This window comes from Anastrepha obliqua, chromosome 4 (genome assembly GCF_027943255.1).
Source record: "Anastrepha obliqua isolate idAnaObli1 chromosome 4, idAnaObli1_1.0, whole genome shotgun sequence".
NCBI classification, from domain to species: domain Eukaryota; kingdom Metazoa; phylum Arthropoda; class Insecta; order Diptera; family Tephritidae; genus Anastrepha; species Anastrepha obliqua.
This window is the reverse complement of record NC_072895.1, coordinates 124,546,010-124,564,104: the sequence shown is the minus strand read 5'-3', so window position 1 is coordinate 124,564,104 and position 18,095 is coordinate 124,546,010. Positions and strand designations below refer to the sequence as shown.

Sequence of the window (18,095 nt, the reverse complement as noted above, 5' to 3'; positions counted from 1 at the left end):
AGACAAAATTAAGGACAAAATCCTCATCGGTAGTGACATTGCTCTAGTGAGCCAAAGAAAGTTGACTTCCTACAATGACCTCGATTCGAGTATTACAATATAATTGTCAATCACTCAAAGCAAATGTCGACAGCATTGATTATTATATCAATAACAATGATGTCGACGCATGCTGCCTCAGCGAAATCTTCTCATTTCAAGTGCCAAACAGTAGAAAATTTTTGAACTTCAAAATCTGCAAGAAAAGCAGAGCGGATGGTTATGGTGGGGTGGCCATAGCCATACGAAAAAACATCAAATTCAAAAGAGTGGCATATCAAACTGTTCAAGACATCCTAATTATCAAAACAAAAAACCTAGTCCCTAACTTGACCTTCGTATCAGTCTACTTCCCGCCCAGTACCTCTACTGGTGACTTTGTAATAGAAATTGAAAGACTTCTAGTTTTCTTAGAAATATGTTTTCTTGCCAAAATATTATCATCGCGGGTGATTTTAATGCTATAAGCAAATTGTGGGGTGACACAATAGACACAGGAAAGGGGAAAAAGCTAGCTAGTCTCATTTTCGGTTCAAAATTCGTATGCTTAAATGATGGCAACATCACTTTTAAAAAATACCTAAAGAGTCCAAATGGATCGGTGTTAGACCTTACCCTTGTTAGCCTGGCCAAAAATTGTACTTGGAAAGTCCTCCCCTTTCCTCTCGGAGGCAGCCACCATCTCCCAATCGTTTTGGATATTGAAACGGTTGTGAAAAAACAAGTCAAATTTATCGCCAAAAAAAAACTCCTTCATGCCTTACAAGATGCAAACTTCGACCCCTGCTTTGAAAACATTGAGAAGGTGTTCAAAGAGGAGGTGAAGGCTGCCACCTTTCGTCTAAAGGACAATATGGCGCCCAAGCCTTGGTGGAATGATGCACTTGCTAAATCATATCGGTTAATGGTAGCGTCGTTCAAAAAAAGTAAACAATTCCCAACACCGGAAAATCTTGATGTTGCCCTGCAACGGAGGGAACAAAGGAAATCCGATGTAAAACAAGCAAAAAAAGGAAACTTTGAGAACAAAATTGACGAGATCAATCACAACTCAAACACCACTGAAGCTTGGCGCTTTGTTAAATGTCTGAAGGGGGTAAATGAGTCATCTTCCGATTATAGTTGGAACGATGATAAAAATAGGGACTATTTAGCCTTTTTAAAAAGTCAAGTCCCCTCTGATGTTGGCTCCTGGAGTGAACTCAATGGGGCGCGCGCACCTTCAAGCCTTCGCTTCACGTATGAGGAGATGGTGGCTGTCCTCGACCGGAGGAAAAAGAGATCAGCGGGTGGCTGTGACGGCGTCACATATGAAATGTTAAAAGCCTTGACCGACAAAAACCTATGCACCGTACTCACAGCCATGAATGACTCCTTTCTTTCCAAGGAAATAAAAGAGTCATGGAGGGAGATCAAGATTGTACCGATACCAAAGAAAAACAAAGATACGTCCGACTACAGAAACTTCAGACCGATCTCGCTTATTTCGGTGTTCATCAAAACAATCAACCTCATGATCAAAGGACGGTTGACGAAATTTCTTGAACGGACGGGGACACTCCCTAAGAGAACCTTTGCCTACCGTAACAATAAGTCGGCGGCCATGTGTATCAACGAATTGTTACACGAAGTAGCCATTCTAAAGAAAAATAATCAAAAAGTTTTACTATTTATACTCGACATTGAGAATGCGCACAACTGCGTAAAAATAAGTAAGCTTCAAGAAATCCTTGACAGGGCTGCTGTAAATGAACACTACACATCCTGGATCTGCGACTTTCTGTCGAAACGGGTTCTGAAACTAGGCAATGAGTCGACTATTGTAGAGGATGGGCTACCGCAGGGAAGCTGCTTGTCCCCAGTTCTTTTCAATGTTTACACTCAATGGCTACACTCAGTACAAGATGATAAAACCTCAGTGTTCCAATTTGCTGATGATTTTGCTCTAATCTCTCACGATAAAGACTTTGAGATCGCAGAAGCTAATCTGCGCCATAAAATAAGGAGGTTTGCAGATATTGCAAATCACTTGAACTTATCCTTTAATATTGATAAATGCAAAGTAATGTATATTGCTCAAGGAAACAGGAAGACGGTAAACATTGTACATGACAACTGTGCAGTACCACAAGTAAACGAGTTGAAGTTCTTGGGGAGGGTCATAAATAACTCGTTAGCTGCGAGGGACCACTACACTGAGGTGGTCGGTAAATCTCTCGGCAACTCAAACCTTTTTAAAGTATTGACCACGGTCAGGGCAGGATTGCACCCGGAAGTTGCACTAAAATTCTACAGAAGCTTTGTCAGATTCAAACTAGAATATTGCAGAACCACCACGGCGCAGGCCAATAAAACCACTGTTAAGAAAATCACAACATTCCAAAACACCTTCCTGCGTAGGTGTCTAGGAGTTCCTCCCTCAACCCCTGTGCCCCTTCTCTATGCAGTGGCACATGAACTCCCACCTGAGGAGAGATCCTGGTGGTTGACAGCGAAAGAAATTCTAAAGCTCAAACAAACGAACGAAGAGTTATTCAATTCAATTGAGAGTAATCCTGGCCTCAAAACAAGTTATAACCTTGTCTTTCAAAAATTCTCAAGTGTCTTCTTAAATACCAAATGTCCCGATCCAATCGCCAGACATAAAGGTCTAAAAGTTGATATAAAGACACTCCCCAACGTCAAAAATCAGGTATCCGCGCCTGAAATGAAAGCTACATTTGCTCAAAAGATAAATTGGTACAAGATGAATGGCTTTAGCATATTGGCAACCGATGCTTCTGTAGGCCATCAGGCCGTCGGTTGTGCTGTTTTTAATGTACTTAAAGAGACAGAACACAAATTCCGAATAGACCTTACCACTTCGCCTACCTTTGGGGAACTCTGGGCCATCCTGAAGGCTACTGACATAGCTCATGGGCACAATGAAGAAAGCCTTGCAATCTTTACTGATAGTCTAACCGCTTGCAAAATCTTAGCAAAAGATAACTCAAACAACTATTGCGCTGAATCGCAGAATCCTAGAGTACAAGTTTCAAAATGTTCACATTATTTGGACGCCGGGCCACTCTGGTATACAAATAAATGAAAAAGCTGACTCGATTGCAAAAGAGGCCGTCGACACAGGGCTGCCATTAGAAGTAAATTTCACGGTTGATGAAGCACTCGGAAATATTAAAATAAACATCTACAGGGAGTGGTTTCACAGGTTTAGTGAGTTCGCACAAAATAATCCCAACCTCTATCACAAACTGACTAACAAAATTCCATCTAAACCATTGTTTAAAGGTCTCAACCTTGACGTTCCAGATATCAAATTGTGCAATAGAATCATCGTAGGTCATACCTATGACAAGGTGTACTTGCACAAAATTAAAGTTGTAAACACACCACTCTGCAGATGCGGCGGCACCGATTCCTACACACACCAAACTTTTGATTGCAACCTCCTTACTCATCTAAGAGCCAAATATCACATATTCAACACCCATAAAGACTTTGAATCCGCATTTAAAATTGCACTCAACCACAAATCATACACCCCCATCACGTCATTAATTGCTTTTATTCATGATGCTAATATCACATTTTAAAGTGAATCTTTCTACATACACACCAGAAATATCCCTACGTTGAAAACCCTGGCGATTTGTGGAAGTCATTCCCGCCAACTTCATCAAAGCCCAAAAAAAAAAATACATCTAAACAGGGTCGATGGGTCGGTTTTGGATCTAACCTTCACAAATGCTCCTACCAGCTGTACTTGGAATCTTCTGCCTTTTCAGCTTGGTGGTAGCTACCATTTCCCAATTTTAATAGAGTTCTCCAAAGTTAGTATTAACAATTCCAAATTTCTGGCCAAAAAGAAGCTTCTAAATGCCTTAGGGGATATTTCCTTTTATCCATCTTTTGATATGATTGAAAATAAACTTCAAGAAGAAATATCTGCTGCCACCTTCCGTTGGTCTGAGAAATGCAAACCAAAGGCTTGGTGGAATGAGGGACTAGCCAAGTCGTGTCGTCTACTTGTTGCTGCTTTCAAAAAAGCTAAACACTACCCATCTCCGGAAAATTTAGAAGTAGCTTTGCACTCAAGAAGGTGTGGCAAGCTGAAGTAAAAGAGGCCAAAAAAGAAAATTTTGAGGAAAAAATAGCGGAGCTGAATGGTAATTCAAATTCGAGAGAGGCGTGGAATTTTGTAAAACGCCTTAGAGGAGTAAATGGATATTCTGCAGATTCTAAGTGGAACTCAGACAATAATTATGTGTACCGTAAGCATTTGAAATTACAGGTACCACCCAACTCTGCTGCCTGGCAGGAATTACCCAATACAACTCCTGTATCCAGGCTAGCCTTTCAGTATGATGAAGTGGTCACGGTGCTTAATGCCAAAAAACGGCTCCTCCTGCTGAGGAGGCTGTGATGGAATAACCTACGACATGATTCGCGCTCTCTCTGACAAAAGCTTATGCAACCTCTTAATAGCTCAGCTAAATGATGCTTTTCTTGCAAATAATATTAGAGAATCGTGGAGATGTATTAAGATTGTTCCCATTCCAAAAAAAGATAAAGACCTCACAGACTTCAAAAATTTTAGACCTATTTCCTTGATTTCAGTCATGTTAAAGTTAATTAACCAAATGCTGAAGCTAAGAATAACCGATGCCTTTGATGGGAGTTGCGCCCTCCCCAGGAACTCTGCGTACAGGAAGGATGATCGGCTGCTATGTGCATCAATCAATTACAACATGAAATTGCTATATGGAAAAATAGAGGTCTTAAGGTTATACTCCTTACTTTGGATATAGAAAATGCCTATAACTGTGTAAGGGGTAATCTGTTAGTTGATATACTCATGAAAAAGAGCAGAGAGGGTCATTATACGTCCTGGATTGCGAATTTCCTATCCAATAGAATCCTAAAAATTGGTACGGATTCGGTTGTTGTAAATGACGGCTTACCCCAAGGTAGCTGTTTATCGCCTATACTTTTTAATGTCTATACGGCTAAGTTGCACGATATTCAGGATAATTGTACCTCACTCTATCAATTTGCGGATGATTTTATTATTGCCTCATATCATAGAGATTTTGATTTGGCTGAGGCCAATCTCCACAGTAAAGTTCGAGAGTTTAATCTTGTGGCAAATACGTTAAATCTGTCTTCAAACCTTGAGAAATGCAACTTGATGTATGTTGCAAAGGGAAACCGTAAAACTCTGAACATTAATTTTGGCAGTGTGATGATGAAACAGTCAAAAACTATTAAGTTCCTTGGTCGTGTAATAAGCTCATCACTGACCCTAGGAACGCATTATGATCAGATAATCAAGGACTCGGCCTTCAATTTAAATTTTTTCAAGATGTTGACTTCTGTCAAGGCTGGGTTACACCCTCAGACTGCTATGAAGTTCTATAGAAGCTTTATAAGATCAAAAATTGAGTATTGTAGGACCACCACCGGTCATGCAAATAAGACTGTGATCAGAAAGATTACTACCTTTCAAAATTGCTTCCTTAGGAGAAGTTTAGGGGTTCCTCCAGCTACACCAGTTCCCTTGCTGTATGCTGTTGCCTATGAGTTACCACCCACTGAAAGAGCTCTTTGGCTTACTGCCAAAGAAATCGTGAAATTAAAACAAACAAACTCTAGCATTTACAAAATGATTGAAAACTCTGCAGAGGTTAAATCCAGATATAGCTTTGTTTTCAAAAAGTTTGTGGAGATTTTTGTGAATACCAATGTAAACTTAATGACTGTAAACTGTGAAAACTTGGTGGTGATAGATGACTCCTTGTCTAGAGCTAAAAGCAAATTTTCTAATCATGAAATTAAAGCTATTTTTGCTGAAAAAATCGGTGAACTCAAGCGTGATGGTGTCGATCTTCTGGCAACTGATGCGTCTGTTGAGCTTAATGCCGTTGGGTGTGGCATTTTTAATGTTACAAACAACACGGAGCATTTGTTTAAAATAGAAGTGCGAACCTCCTCCACTTTTGGTGAGTCCTGGCCTTGCTTAAGGCCTTAGATATTGCGAAAGAATGCAAAATGAGTAAGATCTGTGTTTTTACTGATAGTCTGAGTCCATGTCTGCTGCTCAAGAAAGCAAGCTCCAACAACTGCTGTGTTACTCTTTTTAAACAAAAGGTAAATGAATACGGTTTTGACAGTGTTAGGGTGATTTGGACGCCTGGACATGTTGGTATTCCAATAAATGAAAGAGCCGATGCTATTGCAAAAAAAGCTGTCTGCTACGACTCAATATTGAGCGTAGAATTCACTTTTGAAGAGGCACTCAGAATTATAAGAAATTTAATATTCAGGGATTGGCATGACGGCTTTCGTTCATTCTCAGAAGAAAAACCAAACCTTTTTGCCAAACTGCATGATTGCTTGCCGACAAAACCTTGGTTTCATAAAGCATCCTTTGATGTTAAAATTATCAAAATGGTAAATAGAATACTAGTAGGATGTACTTATGACAGGGTATATTTGCACAAAATAGGGGCCAATAACACTGATCTTTGTATGTGCGGTGAAATTAACTCTTACGTTCACAGAATCTTTAACTGTCCACTCCTTGATCACATCAGAACAAATTACAGCTTTTTTGAGTCATACACGGACCTCGTTTCCATATTTAAAAACAATGAAATCTTTGGCCCCTATTATGAGTTAGATTCGATCTTCGATATTCGTTGGTTGTCCAAGATCGAAAATCGAATGTCAATTTGGTATTATGAGCGGTGCAGCCTTGTCGAATTTTTCGTTGAATACCGAATTTAGAGTCGAATGCAATTTTGCTTTCGATTGTGTTGCGTATTGTGGGTAAACTTGTTAAAATGTAAGTTGTTTGCGTTAAAATGTGTTGTTAAAATGTAAGTTGTTTGCGTTATGGTTTTATGGTACCCAAATAATAAATATATACTAATTTTGTTAATTTTATGCAGGTCGAAAGTCGTGAGTACCAAACAGCAATTAGAAAGGCTAGTTTCATTAATGGAAGAGAATCCACAATTCGCAAAAGGGATTTGCACCAAATTTCCAGCAGCAAAAAAATGGGAGGAATTTACAGCGGAGCTGAATTGCTTGGGACCACCAGTTAGAACGGCAGCAAAATGGATTAAGGTTAATAATAGTTTTTTTTTTGTGATGTTTATAGAAATACATTTTTATTTTCCCTTGGCAGGTACATATGGGCTGAAATACGTAGAGGAACTGAAATACATATTTTTTTCGAATGACGAATAATTGAATAAGGAAAATTTATAACAAAAATAAAACAGAAACTGTGGCATAAAGGTTTCTATTTAATACTTTTTAGATTTTTCTATAATATTCAAGAGATTTCATCTCTATGTGCTTTTCTTTCTTGTAGATCAGCCTCTGTGCTACTAAATTGTTTCCATCTCTGGCAAATATAATTTTCCAGGACATCTATTATTTCCGATAGCACAACAGACACAGTGCGTTGAGCAAGTCCTAGCATATCTTCATTACCAATACTCAATTGGTACGATCCCTGAGCACAAAATCGCAGAACTGTGTCTAGCTTTAAAATATTTGGAATCAATTTGGCTCGGGTGCACTGCTGCAACTGGTTTTCTGTACTGGACAGTAGGTTCACCAACGCCTCTTTAGATAATCTAAAGTTCTTTAAAAATCTGTAAAGAAATTTCTGTAATATTAAGTACGTCAACACATTTTGAAAATTCTAAATTTACTCAGTGGAAGCCATTTCTAGGGGGTTCGATGCGTCCTTCAACTGTTTTCTACTTCTAGCTAGTTCCACTAATCTTTCATCGTCCGATGAATCGTCGAACCACAACTCCGTTGTACTCATTTTCACAAAAAATACTTTTTTTTACTTTTAAAAATAATGTTAGCAAAGAATTTCAACATAATTTCTTTTATTTTGATTTGCTGTATCAGCTGAGAAAAAATTATCTATTGTAAATGCGTCGAGCCATCGAAATTCACAATAGTCCTATTCTTCAACGAATGAGCACCATAATACCAAATGAAAATTCGTTCGATCAGCACTTTCGACTACAGTTGAAGATCGAATGTTGCTCATAATAAGGGCCAGTGGCCCCTATTATGAGTTGCATTCGATCTTCGATATTCGTTGGTTGTCCAAGATCGAAAATCGAATGTCAATTTGGTATTATGAGCGGTGCAACGCTGTCCAAATTTTCGTTGTATACCGAATTTAGAGTCGAATGCAATTTTGCTTTCGATTGTGTAGCGTATTGTGGGAAAACTTGTTAAAATGTAAGTTGTTTATTGTTTTATAGCAACCAAATAATAATTATATACTAATTTTGTTAATATTATGCAGGTCGAAAGTCGTGAGTACCAAACAGCAATTAGAAAGGCTAGTTGCATTAATGGAAGAGAATCCACAATTCGCAAAAGGGATTTCCACCAAAGTACAAGCAGCAAAAAAATGGCCAATAAAGGGCCAATAAATATATACTGGCCAATAAATATATACTGGCCCTTATTATGAGCAACATTCGATCTTCGACTGTAGTCGAAAGTGCTGATCGAACGAATTTTCATTTGGTATTATGGTGCTCATTCGTTGAAGAATAGGACTATTGTGAATTTCGATGGCTCGACGCATTTACAATAGATAATTTTTTCTCAGCTGATACAGCAAATCAAAATAAAAGAAATTATGTTGAAATTCTTTGCTAACATTATTTTTAAAAGTAAAAAAAAGTATTTTTTGTGAAAATGAGTACAACGGAGTTGTGGTTCGACGATTCATCGGACGATGAAAGATTAGTGGAACTAGCTAGAAGTAGAAAACAGTTGAAGGACGCATCGAACCCCCTAGAAATGGCTTCCACTGAGTAAATTTAGAATTTTCAAAATGTGTTGACGTACTTAATATTACAGAAATTTCTTTACAGATTTTTAAAGAACTTTAGATTATCTAAAGAGGCGTTGGTGAACCTACTGTCCAGTATAAAAAACCAGTTGCAGCAGTGCAGCCGAGCCAAATTGATTCCAAATATTTTAAAGCTAGACACAGTTCTGCGATTTTGTGCTCAGGGATCGTACCAATTGAGTATTGGTAATGAAGATATGCTAGGACTTGCTCAACCCACTGTGTAGGATGATGCTGAAGATATTGAAGTGGAGTCAAATAACGGAGAAGTAGAAAACATAAGAAATGAAATTTTGAGAATATTATAGAAAAATCTAAAAAGTATTAAATAGAAACCCTTACGCCACAGTTTCTGTTTTATTGTTGTTATAAACTTTCTGTATTCAATTATTCGTAATTCGAAAAAAATATGTATTTCAGTTCCTCTACGTATTTCAGCCCATACCTGCCAAGGGAAAATAAAGGCCCCTATTATGAGTTGCATTTGATCTTCGATATTCGTTGGTTGTCGAAGATCGAAAATCGAATGTCAATTTGGTATTATGAGCGGTGCAGCCCTGTCGAAATTTTCGTTGAATACCGAATTTAGAGTCGAATGCAATTTTGCTTTCGATTGTGTAGCGTATTGTGGGAAAACTTGTTAAAATGTAAGTTGTTTATTGTTTTATAGTAACCAAATAATAAATATATACTAATTTTGTTAATATTATGCAGGTCGAAAGTCGTGAGTACCAAACAGCAATTAGAAAGGCTAGTTGCATTAATGGAAGAGAATCCACAATTCGCAAAAGGGATTTCCACCAAAGTACAAGCAGCAAAAAAATGGCCAATAAAGGGCCAATAAATATATACTGGCCAATAAATATATACTGGCCCTTATTATGAGCAACATTCGATCTTCGACTGTAGTCGAAAGTGCTGATCGAACGAATTTTCATTTGGTATTATGGTGCTCATTCGTTGAAGAATAGGACTATTGTGAATTTCGATGGCTCGACGCATTTACAATAGATAATTTTTTCTCAGCTGATACAGCAAATCAAAATAAAAGAAATTATGTTGAAATTCTTTGCTAACATTATTTTTAAAAGTAAAAAAAAGTATTTTTTGTGAAAATGAGTACAACGGAGTTGTGGTTCGACGATTCATCGGACGATGAAAGATTAGTGGAACTAGCTAGAAGTAGAAAACAGTTGAAGGACGCATCGAACCCCCTAGAAATGGCTTCCACTGAGTAAAATTAGAATTTTCAAAATGTGTTGACGTACTTAAATAACAGAAATTTCTTTACAGATTTTTAAAGAACTTTAGATTATCTAAAGAGGCGTTGGTGAACCTACTGTCCAGTACAGAAAACCAGTTGCAGCAGTGCACCCGAGCCAAATCCATTCCAAATATGTTAAAGCTAGACACAGTTCTGCGATTTTGTGCTCAGGGATCGTACCAATTGAGTATTGGCAATGAAGATATGCTAGGACTTGCGCAACGCACTGTGTCTGTTGTGCTATCGGAAATAATAGATGTCCTGGAAAATTATATTTGCCAAAGATGGAAACAATTTAGTAGTACAGAGGCTGATCTACAACAAAGAAAAGCACATAGAGATGAAATCTCTTGAATATTATAGAAAAATCTAAAAAGTATTAAATAGAAACCTTTATGCCACAGTTTCTGTTTTATTTTTGTTATAAATTTTCCTTATTCAATTATTCGTCATTCGAAAAAAATATGTATTTCAGTTCCTCTACGTATTTCAGCCCATACCTGCCAAGGGAAAATAAAAATGTATTTCTATAAACATCACAAAAAAAAACCATTATTAAGCTTAATCCATTTTGCTGCCGTTCTCACTGGTGGTCCCAAGCAATTCAGCTCCGTTGTAAATTCCTCCCATTTTTTTGCTGCTTGAATTTTGGTGCAAATCCCTTTTGCGAATTGTGGATTCTCTTTTCTAATTGTTGTTTGGTATTCACGACTTTCGACCTGCATAAAATTAACAAAATTAGTATATATTTATTATTTGGTTACTATAAAACCATAAATAATCGCAAACAACTTACATTTTAACAAGTTTACCCACAATACACAACACAATCGAAAGCAAAATTGCATTCGACTCTAAATTCGGTATTCAACGAAAATTTCGACAGGGCTGCGCCGCTCATAATACCAAATTGACATTCGATTTTCGATCTTCGACAACCAACGAATATCGAATGCAACTCATAATAGGGGCCTATATTAATTATTTGGTTACTATAAAACCATAAATAATCGCAAACAACTTACACTTTAACAAGTTTTCCCTCAATTCGCTACACAATCGAAAGCAAAATTGCATTCGACTCTAAATTCGGTAAACAACAAAAATTTCGATAGGGTTGCACCGCTCATAATACCAAATTGACATTCGATTTTCGATCTTCGACAACCAGCGAATATCGAAGATCGAATGTAACTCATAATAGGGGCCTAAGTCTTTTATTTCATTTCTTAGTGCTGCCAACCTTTCCTTTTAAATAATGTCACTCTCAAAACTTTGATGCACCAGAGCACTTAGTTTTGCATACCGAAAATAGGTATGTTTCAATACCAAACGTTGAACACCCTGGCTTGTGGATGTAAAATCCCGCCAAACAGATCTCAAATAAAAAAAAAAGTAATACCGAGTTCTCAAACCTGGAGCTGTTGCATGCAATTCCGGATTGTATTTGTTGGATTGATGACTTTAATTCAATTAACATCTCATTAATAATATTTTTGTAATTATATGTCTTCAAAATAACTTCATTTATGCCACTACTATTTACAAAATTCTTAAATTTGTGCGAGTTTCATTTCGTTTTTTATAAATTTAACAAACTAATGAAAAATAGATGGGCAAAATAGCAGTCAGCTGTTCGCAATTCAAAAATCGTGCAAAAGTAAAATTTAACGAGCTCTGTGAATAGGTTATTTATTTCGCGTCAATGATGTGACCACCCTGTACTTTGAGTAATTTCTATTCAACAATTGTTCAATAAACTCGCATATCTTTATTTTAGTTGTCAAAACACAGTCTTGTCAAATTAAGTTGATAACAACATTACGTTTTGCATTCAAAATTGTAAATTGGGAAAATCAGGGGTTTTAAAATGTTGCGACAAGTATTGGTAAGTGTAAAAAATAATAATTGAATTCCAAATTTTATGTTGTACCTCAATTGCGTTTTACACCGATACGTTGCATAATTCCTTTAATACTCTTTTTAGACTGCTAATTGTCGAATTTTATTGCAAACTAAGACCTTTTCGTCAAAAGCCACTGGTGGCACTGGCAAAGATAAGGTAGAGGTGTTGAATCACGCCGACGTACCAATAATCGACTACGATGACCCCGATTATTTGCCTCTCCCCGAATACCCTTTACGACCAAACGAACCGCTCGAAGTTCGCAAACAACGGTAAACTTTATATGTGCCATTTAAATGTAAATTAATGTTGTTCTTACACTCTTGCAGGCTTATTTACCAGTCTCGTAAGCGCGGTATGCTTGAGAATGATTTGATACTCAGCACTTTTGTCGCCCGCTATTTGAAGGATATGGACGCTACACTGACAGCGCAATACGATCAACTTATCAATGGAGTAACTAATGATTGGGATATATATTACTGGGCAACAAACGTTAAACCAACACCTCCTGAACATGATAACGATGTAATGCGTATGCTAAAGGAGCATGTGTCTAACTCTCAACGCGAAAATCGGACATGTCAACCAAATTTGTAAAGGATTTAGATGTTTCAATTATAAAAATTAGTTCTTAGTTTATGATCCTTATCATCAAAAAGCTGTTTATGCGTATAATTACTTCATATTACATACAATAAAAGAAGTAAATTCCTAGCATCTCTCAAATACCTTATATAGTCGTGATAAACTAGACAGTTCGTACAAATGTTGCTTAAGGCTATTAGGCGGCAGTAAATAACGTTTTAACCCGGGATATAAAACATGTTCTACCAGCCATTTATGCCTTTGAGGCTGCGAAGATAATTCCAATGTAGAGATAAGTGCATAATATTGGGATGTTTCCCGGCAGAATGTCTCAAAACACTCTACTTCTGAATCCCAATCTACTTCTGTAGCCAGACGCAATATATATAACGGCAAATGTGTACTGCATGGATAGTGCTGAGGCAATATGGCGGGGAGTGTCTCTAATTGGCCTTCTTTACTGATGTGTAAAGAAAAATATTCGCGCAACATTGGCGCCTTTTCAAGTAAAATGTTGGAGGCGCGTTCTGCAAGTTCCAATTTGTCACCATCCTCCGGCGACCATCCAGCCTCTTCAGAGTCTAGAGCAATTTCTACGAGTTTTTTTATACTCAACGAAGGCTCGAATTTGATATGCGCGAGCCTTTGAAATTCAAAAGTTAACCTCTGATAGAAAAGTTCTTCGCTGAAATATACGGAATAGCAAAAAGGTCCATTATAATTTAGGTAAAATATAATATTATATAAGGGCATTTGTATTTGCATACCAAAACTTGAGTGTATTACATAAATACAGCTTAGTTTCTTGCTGAAATAAGGCATACGCCTTGTCTACTACTCCCACGAAAACAAGATCCTTTAGTGTTTTGCGTAGCGTAACATTGAGTCGGCGTTCGATATTTTCCTGCATATTCTTAATGCTTGTAAGCTGTACTTTCGATCTCGGTATTAAAAGAGAAAAGCTTTCTTCTGTCATATTACCGAGAGTCGTTGAATTCGTTTTGACGACTTGTCCAGATGTACTTTGTTGTAAAAGAAACTTTTCTAATTTTTGTTCCTTAGAATCGGTTCGAACGCGATCTTTATCAATGCGTTCCTTGTCGTTATGTTTGATTTTTGCTCCTTTGTCGTCATATTCAGAATCAGTATTAGGTATGCCCGATAAACGCAATTGTTTGTAGAAAGTACGTGATGCATTACTACCTAACAACTTCAATTCTATTCGGTGCTTAATTTTGTCGATTATCTCATCCTCGTAAAGAAAATGAACAGCATGCTTTGTCGGATGAACATTAACATCTAACTGTGTTGATGCCATTTCGAGACTGATATATATAAAGGGGTGCATGCCTTTTGGTAAGTAGGTGCTGTAGACACCATCAATAGCTGCTTTCAGAGCTTTAACGTATCAAATGAAATTGAAAAAAATGAAATGCTTAATGCAATATATGAGTTTTAATGCTCACCAGTAGATTCCACTAGACGATGATTGATAAATAATAGCATTATGCCACGCTTGGCTGAATAGTCCACCTTTGTTACCAGTGAAGTCATTTTGAATTTATGTATATCGTCCTCCAACTCAATTGGTAGTAAAACACGACCAATTTGCGAACCGTAGATGTTGCAGATGTTTTCTTCGCATGAACTATGGCCTACTGTGCGCAAGGATGGTGACTCCCCATACTTCTTCAGTGTAAAAGCAACATTTGAGTTGTGAACAGCATACTTAGATACAACCTCACAAATTTTTTGCATCTCCTCCGCTGGTGATTTCAGGCACTGGCGTCTTTGTGGCATATTGTAGAATATATCTTCCACGGTAATAATTGTGCCTTGATTTCCAGCACAAGCTTTTGGAGGTCCTTTCAATTGACCATTCTCATACGAGGCTCTAAAATGTATAAACGTATGCACATATATATTTGTTAGGAACTACATGTATTCAGCAGTTCGTCTAATTAATAAGATTCCTACTTGTAGCCACAGGATTCATTTGCTGTTTTCGTTTGTATGCTTAAACGCGCCACATGGCTTATACTTGCCAAGGCCTCGCCACGAAAACCGAACGTTCCTATGTTGCTTAGATCTTCAAATTTCTTTAGCTTTGATGTTGTAAAGCGCTCACATAAAATTGAAAGATCTTCGCGTCGTATGCCGGTACCATTGTCCTGTATCTGCAGTAGTTTCAAGCCTCCAGATTTCACAGTTATTTGAACGCGAGTCGCTTTTGCATCCAAACTGCACAAATCCACAAAATTAATTACCAAATTGACGTGAACACAGAATTATTTTAACCTGTTCTCGATGAGCTCTTTGAGTGCATTTGCTGGTTTCTGTATAATTTCTCCAGCCGCGATTCTATTTACCACAACTTCGTCTAATTTCTTTATTATGCCTGGTTCCATTTTAGCTTCCCGCGCATTCACGTTTTCAGTTGAACATCAGAATTTTACCATGTTTACAACAGTTATGCGCTTATGTGCAATTAAATCTAAATGGTAATTTATGTGAAAATATTGATTTTCTTATATTGACTGTATTTTATGATTTTTCAAGTGTATTTGCAGAAAAAAAATTTCCTTTTAAAAAAGGACATATGTAAATTATTATTAAATAAAAATTAAAAATAGTTTCTTCTTAGCACCCTGTGTTTGCTTTCTTTGGCTACAGTTTTTACACGATATACCGAATGTAAAAGTATTTCCAACAACATGCCGTTAATCAGTTCTAAGCAAATTTGAAGGAATTAGCAATATGTCTGCGGTTGGTTTACAACAGAGATCGGCAAAAACTGAGATTGGGAGAACGTAGAAATAACGTTAATTCATGAAAAAAGGCACATTTTTATGATTTTGTTTTTGATGACACAGTTAAAATTTATTCGTCAAATCTTTCCCTACATAAAACTATAGCATTTGAAGTATATTCTGTGAAATTTTCATCCAAAAATATTTAAAAATACGGCAATGGCATAAATTATTCGGACGCATCTCAAAAAAAGTAGTTTTGCGGTGCCCCTCATAACTCGGTGTTAAATCATCTGAAATCAAAAAGCCAAAGTTATTTCGTTAGATAATCGTTTTCTCCGGGTAACGCCGAGAGGGTTTTTTGAAATTAAAAATTTTTCGATTTTTGGGAACGTTAAAGTCAAAAACACGATTTTCGCGTAAAAAATCGGTGAATTAGTTACCGTAAAAACAAAAGTATCAACAAATTCGAAAAAAACTCTTCGGCGTTACCTTGTAAAACATCTACAGAAAAAGTGTTCAAAATTTCAAAAGGATCGGTGCAGTAGTTTCAAAGTTATGAGGGGCAACGACTTTGAAAACGTAAGTTGTGGGAAAAACGCTTTAAAGTACAAATGGCGCGCGGTTGAGCCAGGTAGGTAGCAACACTTACATGGCTGTATCTTTGTAAGTTTTGCTCCGATTCATCTAAAATTTTCACAGAATATTCTTGAAAGGTTCTTCATTTAAAAAATCAAATAAAAAAAAATGCAAAAAAAAAAAAAAATTTGAAAGTTAAAACGAAAACAAACCGCAGTTGGAAGTATTGCTATAATTCGCGCTTTCACAATTAACATGCGGGACTTCAGTCATGTAGCTTCTTTTCTTTTTGTTTGTTTAATTGAAGAGATGCGCCATGGGTTGTCAAAATCGCGAAAAATTAAGTAGCGGTTTTCGAAAGGCGTCAGCTTCTGTATTATGTATACCGCAACATTATCAGAGCTAGCACCTCAATAGATCGGTAAGATATTATTCATTAAATCAGAAACATTACTTAAAAATTTACTCGACTGAAGATGGAGAATATCCGAGAATGATAGGATATAAGAATGCGCCCGCCAAAAGGTCGTGACATCAGCATAGAAAATAACCAAACGAAACACGGAGGATAAATAAAGTAAGTGGAAAGCCAAGAATGGTAGAATAAATCGTGCACACATATATTTGCACTTGCACACAAATGTTTGTTTATTTTCTGCACTGACCCCATTCAATTGCCCAATTGTCAAATTCGCCAAGAACAAAGTAGCTGTTTTCGGATGGCGCCACCATTGTATTATCTATATCGCGCCGAATATCACGTACCACGTTACCGTTAACGAATTCAGTGTGAAAAAAATTCAGTGTGAAAACCCCTATATTTGAATAAGGGCAACCAAATCCACCGATTTCATAAGTTTCTTTTAATTATTTTTCATCATGCTTGGCTTGCATGACATACGTAGCAGCAGCAGTCAGTGTTCGTTACATTTTGTTATGCTGCTTCGCGGCATGACGCTCTATTTTCTGGTCTTTTAGTCGTTTGTCCAAGAATTGCAAGAATGATAGAACGATAGTCTCTCTCTGAAGTTGTGCGGATACGGATATTTAATTGATTAATTGTTTGGTGGCGGATGTAACGCTGTTTGTTATTGTGTACCGATTGAGTTTTTTTTGTGTTGGTAATGTGTGCAGCTTCTTCGTCACTTTAAAAAATTAAAATTTATAAATGAATTTAAAAATGAATATGTGAATATGCGAGACTATTTTGGTATTAATGCCATACCCAAGTAGTGGTGTGTTAAAGAAGTTGCTGTTTTATATAGAAAGTTATAAAAATTCTGCGAGGAAATATACATACATATGTGTGTGCAAAGTAAAAATACGAAGCGAATAAAGTGGAAAGCATAAAAATTAGAACTGATTGGCAGCGGTGTGAAAAATGAATAAAATCATCCCGTAGTAAGAATAAAATGAGGCCAAATAAAGAATAATCACCGATATTGAAAATCCTTCGTAAAAAATTTGTATGTACGTAAACAAGTATCTGAATATTCCAACTGCTCGAAGGTTCTGAAAGAATATTTTGTGGTATGTGCAGTGGCGACCGGTTTCAATACGCAACTCGTTACTACTGCTACTACTAGAGTCACGACGATGAAACTAAAATAAAACTGGCTTTAATGTACAAATTATAATGCCTAAGTATTTTAAATATTTTAATGTAATAATTTTTGTGAAATTTTCAGTATAAAATCCGGGTTTATCTCAAATTGGGAAAGCTTAAAATCTTGAACTGAAAGGAAGGAAACACTTCTTTATTAATAGAAATGCCCATCCGCATGCAAATGTATGTACATACATATGTGTGTGTATGTGTATGTGTGTAAATATTTGTATGTATGCTAATACCTATTTATACATACTTGTTCATGAGCAAAACAGAAAAGGAATAAATAATTAAAATTCTTTAACTATTCTGCTTTATTTTGAATTATTTGTGGCACAATAATTTATTATCAATGTCCAAATCAAAATCCAAATTATATTATAATATATATAAAGTAATTATAGAAAAAATTGTTCTTTAAGTTGAAATTTGTTGTTATGTGAAATATTAACTAATTAAAG

General features: G+C 36.6%; 2 protein-coding genes across 2 annotated transcripts; one reads left to right on the top strand and one right to left on the bottom strand.

Moving 5' to 3' along the window:
• Window positions 1-11,932: 11,932 nt before the first annotated feature.
• On the top strand, window positions 11,933-12,837 carry LOC129245079 (succinate dehydrogenase assembly factor 2-A, mitochondrial). The gene is made up of 3 exons (XM_054883048.1): window positions 11,933-12,090; window positions 12,190-12,380; window positions 12,438-12,837. Exons 1-3 carry the CDS (start codon window positions 12,073-12,075, stop codon window positions 12,706-12,708), a joined length of 480 nt encoding a protein of 159 aa, XP_054739023.1. The 5' UTR covers window positions 11,933-12,072; the 3' UTR covers window positions 12,709-12,837.
• LOC129245078 (DNA mismatch repair protein Mlh1) lies at window positions 12,740-15,281 on the bottom strand. Its single transcript, XM_054883047.1, has 5 exons — window positions 14,995-15,281; window positions 14,674-14,937; window positions 14,163-14,590; window positions 13,464-14,094; window positions 12,740-13,381 (listed from the first exon to the last, which is right to left on the bottom strand). The coding sequence occupies exons 1-5, from the start codon at window positions 15,102-15,104 to the stop codon at window positions 12,823-12,825; spliced, it is 1,992 nt and encodes a 663-aa protein (XP_054739022.1). The 5' UTR covers window positions 15,105-15,281; the 3' UTR covers window positions 12,740-12,822.
• Between the last annotated feature and the right edge of the window lie 2,814 nt (window positions 15,282-18,095).

What these genes read in the sequence shown, in the direction of transcription:
- LOC129245079 (XM_054883048.1), top strand. An exon ending in CTCGAAGTTCGCAAACAACG is followed by an intron (nt 12,381 to 12,437) that starts GTAAACTTTATA and finishes ACACTCTTGCAG; the next exon opens with GCTTATTTACCAGTCTCGTA.
- LOC129245078 (XM_054883047.1), bottom strand. Translation starts at nt 15,104, where the DNA reads ATGGAACCAGGCATAATAAAGAAATTAGACGAAGTTGTGGTAAATAGA. An exon ending in AAAGAGCTCATCGAGAACAG is followed by an intron (nt 14,938 to 14,994) that starts GTTAAAATAATT and finishes GGATTTGTGCAG; the next exon opens with TTTGGATGCAAAAGCGACTC. An exon ending in TCGTCTAGTGGAATCTACTG is followed by an intron (nt 14,095 to 14,162) that starts GTGAGCATTAAA and finishes GATACGTTAAAG; the next exon opens with CTCTGAAAGCAGCTATTGAT.